General features: G+C 35.8%; 1 protein-coding gene across 1 annotated transcript; it reads right to left on the bottom strand.

Moving 5' to 3' along the window:
• Positions 1-4,683: 4,683 nt before the first annotated feature.
• On the bottom strand, positions 4,684-5,838 carry LOC128856458 (melanoma-associated antigen D4). Its single transcript, XM_054091761.1, has 5 exons — positions 5,581-5,838; positions 5,354-5,522; positions 5,114-5,270; positions 4,975-5,047; positions 4,684-4,912 (listed from the first exon to the last, which is right to left on the bottom strand). Exons 1-5 carry the CDS (start codon positions 5,749-5,751, stop codon positions 4,823-4,825), a joined length of 660 nt encoding a protein of 219 aa, XP_053947736.1. The 5' UTR covers positions 5,752-5,838; the 3' UTR covers positions 4,684-4,822.
• Between the last annotated feature and the right edge of the window lie 1,459 nt (positions 5,839-7,297).

Below are 7,297 nucleotides of genomic sequence, written 5' to 3'. Positions count from 1 at the left end.
CTCTAAAAAAATCGTTTTTTGATTAAAATTTCGGCCTAAATTGTTAAAAATATTTATCGGTGAGAAAAAGTCTTCGTTATTACCATACTATATTACCAAAAAATATATTTAAGAAGCTCGTGCTAAAATTTGTGACTAATCGGTTTAGCCGTTTTCGTGTAATGTTGGTCACCGACTTTGAAACGCCATTTAGAGAAAAACACGTTTTAAGTTTGAAAAACACTGTACTTTACTCTGAAACGCCTTTTCAAATTTGCGTGTAACTTCGAAAATATTCACCGGAACGATATTAAATTTTCTGTGTGTACTCTTAAATATATAAAACGGAAATCGATTTTTTGAAAATTCTAACTGTATATAACCACTTAATATTCGTTTCTACGATTTTCGAGCGAAAAGCTGTATGATGACATTGTCTACATATTCAGTGACGATCTCTATGGAAAAACCATTGTTCTATAATTTTAATGTAATGATCGAAGTTTGGATCCAATTATTTTTAGCTTTTCAACAAAGACACGTTTTGCTACATTTAGGTAGAGGAAACAGTTGAGATAATACAAAATCAAATGTTGAACTTTATATTTTAGTGCTTAATGCAACTTTTTTGGTTCTATTCTCTTTTCTTTCATTATTTTTTTATTTCAGTCTGTTTGCAATGATTCTTACCATGATACAATCATAGTAGGGTAGAACCCATGGTGGAATTATATAGTGGAAATAGTAAAAACAGTACTAAAGATTTGACGCTGCCTTATCGGAATGCCTATGCGAAATGCAAGAAGTATACAGAAAAGCAACCTTCAAAATACTTTCCCGATAAAATTTCGCGTTTACTTTGACCCCAGGCTAGATGAAAACGATTGGAGAGCGCCCATCTGCGCTTACAGCGGCCCAAACCATTACCTGTGGCGGATGCTGCCTCTTGGTGGCCAGTCGATTACTCAAATTCTCGTATGAAGGGTGGGTCAAATAAACCCTATCACTTTGGCAGTTTACGAATTGCTCAATTTAAAAAAAATTCTCGTCAGAAAACACAATGTTGGGAAATTGACCACTTTCGGCCAAGCGAAGCAACTTCTTCGCTCTCTCAAGTCTGACTTGTTACTGCTTTGGTGTGAGATCATGCGCCTTTTGGATCTTGTAAGGCTTGACTTTGAAATAATTTTTCAGTATGCGGCGGATGCTACGGTCAGATATTTTCAGTTCTTTTGCCATTTGATTGGCACTTCGTCGGGGATTTCCCTCAAGTCGCCTCTTCACTTTTGAACCATTTCATGTAACGTTGCAGTCTTTTGATGACTACCTCCATGACGTTTCGCGATGCTACCAGTATCATTGTAACGAAAACTTTATTTACTGGATCCGGACTGTGTACATAGGAAATGAGCGCGCATAATACTGAAGTTACTCTCACAATTTTGCTTTGTAATCTATCATCCTTTTGTAGTGGACAAATTGAACATAATATTGTGTACGGCATATCCACCTGGTGCATTTAATTTCGTCAAACAACCGGATATCATTCCTGCAACAGTTCATACTATAAAATACGATCATTAGCCAATTGGCTACCTACAGTTGATCTCCGATCGAATTCAAACTCACAGGATAACTTATTATTTAAGCCAGTTACGAGCGTTTCTTATTCTCCTTGGAAGTCAATACACTTCTGCATTCGCTTGAACCAATTTTCAAAGCACTTTTGCCACTCCGAAGTGGACACCTACAAAGCCAGCTTCTGCAGGCATTGAAAAACGTTGACTTCGAATTATATTTCTGATGTTCGGAAACAAAATCAAGGCTGTAAGGCGGATGACCCATTAATTCGATATTTTGTGGGAGCCTATACGCGCAAACTCGCATTGTCTTGGTGAAGGATGATTCGTCTTCGGCAGTTGGTTTTCCTTAATATTCTGAAAACTTGTGGTTCCGAATGGTTGTGTACCATTCAGAATTGACTGCTTTAAGTTTTTCTACTGGTTGCAATATGACTAGATTTTCTGAGAGAAGCGGCAACGCGTTGCTTTGAGGTGCTTCTTCGGAGGACAACTTTTGTCCGATTAAGCCTGTCTCAGAACACCCATTTCCATAAAATCGATTGCTCTTTGTTTTTTGCTGGGTCATATACGTAGCTCCAAGATTCGTCACTTGTTACGTGTCACTGTTGAATTTCTTCTCCAATTCTTTACACCAATCGACACGATATCGTTTTTTGAGCAATTGTTCAATTATGCGGTATCCAACGAGAACAAATATTTTTGACAACCAAATCTTCATGCTCTATTGAATGCAAGCTGATCCCACTAGTACCCGAGGATGCCTCTATCGCGTGATATATCACATGACGATCTTGCGTTATCAATTGACGCACAGCATCGATTGTATCTGGCACAACCACCGTTTTTGGACGGCCTTCACGAAATTCATCGGGCAAGGGTTGACAGCAACGTTGGAACTCGTTGCACCAGCGTTTCACTGTGGCTAAGTGTGGTGCTTCAACGCCAAGAGTCGAAGTAAGTTGATTAATGCACTCCCATCTCGATAATCCCCGTTGAAAATCGTAATAAATCAACGGAGGAAAATTTTCACGAGTTAATTCCAACTTTTACGCGAGAAGAGAATCGTAGGAGAGTAAGGAGCTCGACGATATCAGCGGCATTTCGAAAGTTTTTTTTATTGGCTAAGTGCGTTGCGCTCTACAATTCCCCCTCTTAGAAATGAAAGCAGTACTATCAAGTACAGGACGGCCATTCGCCTTGTAAATTATCAATATAGGGTAGTGCAGCGGCAAATAATTCTTAGGGGATTACTCTCAGAGGATTACCATTTTTACTCTTTCTTCTGGCTAATTTATCAATCGTTGGAAGGTGGCTTCCCTCACTTCTATATGCAGATTTGATGTCTCTAACTACAGGCTGCTATTTAACAATCTGCACTAAATTTTGAAAAAGTAGTAGTTCGTGAAATTAGCTTTCATTTGCGGGTAAAATCATATAGGACCTCCATCAACACGGCTTCATTTACAGTGGTTCCACAGTTACCAATTTAGCGATTTTTTCAGAATATTGTGTCTCGGAGTTTGAAAGCGTGTTTAAAGTTGATTTCTGGAAGGGGCTCGACAATGTAACACAATTTGTTACTTGAACTGCTGTGTTGCAGTATTGGCTTTCATTCGGTTTTTCTTCCGTGCTTAAAATCTATCGCTCTGTTCAAATTTGCAAATTTTTAATCCCTTCATTTATCAAGCCAGAAGATACATAGTAGCGTTTAATTTCCGACAATCAGTATGGTTCCATGTCTAGTGTGTGTCAAATGTTGCGTTTTTCTGATTTTCGTATGTTGGTTTCCAACAAACGTCTTCAAGTCGATTCTGAATTTACTGATTGATAAAGCCATTTTGATTACAAAACAAGTAAGTTTGGATTGCGATTCAAAAATTTTATATTGAATAAAATCCTACCAACTTGTACCCCAATGCCTTCATAGCGGCGCGCGGGGTTCCACAAGACAGCATCTTAAGCCCCTTGCTATTTGTTATTATGTCGCTGATAAAATCGACTTATTTTACTAACTCAAAATTTATTTTATATGCAGATGATTTCAAAATGTTTTCAACCACTTCAAACTCCCTGAAGATCCCAGCAGAGCTGGATAATGTATCTGGTTTTGAACCAATGGTATACAGCTAAATCTAACCAGGTGTTTTCACTTATCATTCTCCAAAGCACGTGTAGCTCTCCTTATTCCTTATTGCACTGACGGCACTCGATTATCCGCTCTTTATGAGATAACTGACTTTGATGTGATTTTCGACTCAAGATTTTCATTTAATACTCATCTAAGCTACACCATTTCCAAGTCGCATTCCGTGCTTTCTTTTCTACGTGTCCGTTTTAGCTCCAATTTCACAGATCCCTATACTCTTAAGCTATTATTGACGTCACTCTACGCTTCAAGCTGGAATATGTTCTTTTTGAACTGTAGACCTTATCACGATTGCCATATTACAAGTATTGATATTTGTGAGTTTTACGCTTCACTAGTTGTATTGCCCCGGTCCAATTCCCTTACACAGAGTTGAATGTACGCTAATCAGCTTAAAATATCCGATATATTACAATGATCCAATTCGGATTTACTTCTTTAAATGAGCATAAATAAAAATATGTCGGGGTATATCGACGATATGTGGCCGATTCCGTATAAATGAAAAATAGGGTGTGTTTAATTCGTTATAATTCAATTTATTATAAATTGGGTTTATATGGTATATACATGTGTGTGTGTTTGAGTATTAATTATATTCAAAATAATATGTATAATGACCTGTTTAATTAGTGATTGGATTTTTATTTCCTTCTTGGCGGTATAGCTGGAATTTTATCTCCTTCGGGTGGTCTACCTTGTTCTTCATATGTTGTTAGTTAAAAAACTGAAAGTTTTATATGGATGTTGGTGCTGTTGTTCATTCCTGCATTGTCCTTCTTTCGCCTTTCGGAATTTAAGAGGACAATGCAGGGATGTGTTTGTTTGGAATAAACAAATATGCTATGTGAATTGTAATATAGAAGCAAGAAAAATTTTACTTGATGCCTCGTTGATTTAAAACCAAAATAACTATTTGAACAAAACCTACGTAGACTTATTGAACTAAATTATATGCAACGAAATTAATTAATATTTTGAAAAACCGTTTGGAATTTAATTGTAACTAACGATAAGAAATTTAATGTACTAAAAATCGAGGAAAATTTTATAACTACCTCATGTACAAAGTTTACAACTTAACAAGCTTATCTTAACATAATGATTTTTAATTTTAGCCAACAACCATAGTTTCCTCATCATTATCATCGCAGCAGCATTTGTTATACACCGCAACAAATTCTCGAGCCTCTTTTCCAAGAATCTGAAAAATAAAATTTGAAATGTTTTAACACATTTGTTTAACGAACAATTTAAAATTTCTACCTCAGCAGTATGTTCTAAAACCGCTTTCGCAGGGAATTCGACAGTTGCGCGATAACCCCAAGAATAAAGGTACCTACAAATATGGACGAAAAATTTCTGTAGACACTACAAATTAAATTACAAATATTATTATTCGGACCTTGTCTCCAAATCTGTATCGGCATCAGATTTTTCGCGCTTTAGATACAATTGCTTAACAAAAGTGTCACCTATAAGTTTCTTTAGATTTCCTTGAAAATACGAGTGCTCTTCATCAACATCAATACGCAGGCCCTTAAGGAAATCGAACAGCTGCTCTGCAGAGTAGAAATGTTCTTTAATTATCTAGCTTATATCATTTTACTTAGCAAGCATTGATGATTTTAGTTAATTTACCAACCTTCATCTACGCGACAATCTTTCATTAGCAGATAAGACAGTATAATAAATAACAGGGTTAAATGACAACACTGTTCTTCATCATACTCTGCCGTAGAAGATGAGGTCAGCTCGGAGTAGCAAATATACTTTCTCGTGCCCGGTACCTTCTGCAAAATGATGCCATACACCTGTCCATTCCAAAATTCTATTATATTGTAAACAAATTTATTCAAAACTTTTGTTTACCTTTTTTAAGGATTCAATCACAAGTGGAAGACTTTGCTTGAACAACGCTTTGTCTTTACCCAGTATTTCGAGCATATCTTCTTCTTTGATAGGTATTTTATTTTCCACATTATTGATCACTAAAGCAATTAGAGCATTACGACATTGTACAAGCTTATTTTCTGAATCCATCTGTGCAAAATAAACAACTTGAAAGAATTGAAAAAGCGCCAATGAAATTGAAATTGTTGAAGTAAACAGTTGGTAATGACAAAGTCATAAATCGATTAGCATAATTCGAATATCGATAACTTCTTATGTATAACAGGTATTCACATACATTTTTTATAATACGTTGGCATTGCATTAATCACCTATAAATCCACCAAATTAATCTTCCCGTTAACATATGTCAGATTACCTGCAACATCTACAATCAGCTGTCAATAGAAATTATTTTGGTGGAATACTTCGGTGTTTTTGGTTTCTTTAATTATTATTAATGATATGAAGAAAATACAAGGAGAAGGAATAACTAGGAGGAAATCCGTATGCGACGTTTACTGAGGTTGCAACAAATTATGGCAGTAATACTCATCGGAAATTCTATATTACATTTTATAATAAGTAAAAGGAGGACAAAATGTTTATGGACACACGTTTTTTTTCTGTAAAATGAATCCGTAATTAATAATATTTAACAAACATTTTATTAGAATTATGTTTAAAGACCTGTTTTCTTCGCCGGCATCCATTTAATTTAGTTTTTACTTTGATGTTTTTCCTTACATTCGTAATAATAATGATCGATAACACAGAAAACACAGGGTTGTATGTCAATAAGTATCGTTATTATCTAGGATTATTTTATAATCTGAGATTTTGGGAGAGAAATCACGGATTTTGAGTAAAGCGCGAAAAAGTAAATCATCTGCTTATATGTAAACGTATTATTGCCAATATTTTTTGTCTAAATCCGAATGAACACTTCATAGATATGGAAATCAGAAATCAGCGACAGTGTTAATGAATTTCGTTGAAAATATTCTTTACAACATTATTAGAGCTGCTACCTCGGTAAATCAGAAAGTTTAGTAAAAGTAAATACACCGCAGTAGTTAACAAATAACGAATACAACTTCAACGAGCTCGGTGTAAGAACCACTTATTAAAATAAAATACACTCAGTCGTAGCTGTTCACCAGCGGAATAGTTCATAAAATAATTTGTTAGAGATGATTGAATGAAATAATGAAATGCGTAAGAAAAGATTTAAATAGTTAACAAAAAATAACTAATTAAAAAAAAATTTAGTGGTCAGCATCATCTTGGCCGTACAGTCCGGGGTGGATTAATGCCTCCTCTACAATACCTCTATATTCCTCTCGACAGTTCGCTTTCGCGCTATGTTGTGAGATTCTCATCTTTCGTATACCGTCTTCTACGTCTTGCAACCATCATCACCTTGACCGATCTCTCCTTTTAGTTCCTTCAGGGTTTGCTTCCAATACTTTTTGGCCGTTATTTTGCTGCTGGTTCTCAAAACGTGTCCATACCATTGTAATCTTTGGGACCTAATAAACCGCGTTGGTCGATATCACTAATTCTTCTTCGAATGTGCAAATTTACCATTCGTTGATATCAGAATTTTAGGTTAGGTTAGACAAGTTGCTTGTCTAAACAAGCCCACGGGGGCTCTAAGCCCTTGTCATACCTGCATTTGATTTCCATCCCCTAA

The sequence above is a fragment of the Anastrepha ludens genome, chromosome 3 (genome assembly GCF_028408465.1).
Source record: "Anastrepha ludens isolate Willacy chromosome 3, idAnaLude1.1, whole genome shotgun sequence".
NCBI classification, from domain to species: Eukaryota; Metazoa; Arthropoda; class Insecta; order Diptera; family Tephritidae; genus Anastrepha; species Anastrepha ludens.
The sequence above is the reverse complement of the archived record's forward strand: the minus strand, read 5'-3'. Positions and strand labels throughout refer to the sequence as shown.

Bases quoted from the DNA above. Each gene is read 5' to 3' on its own strand.
- LOC128856458 (XM_054091761.1), bottom strand. From the start codon at position 5,751: ATGGATTCAGAAAATAAGCTTGTACAATGTCGTAATGCTCTAATTGCT. The intron at 5,523-5,580 runs GTAAACAAAAGT...TGGAATGGACAG, and splicing joins TGATTGAATCCTTAAAAAAG to GTGTATGGCATCATTTTGCA. The intron at 5,048-5,113 runs GTCCGAATAATA...CCATATTTGTAG, and splicing joins GATACAGATTTGGAGACAAG to GTACCTTTATTCTTGGGGTT.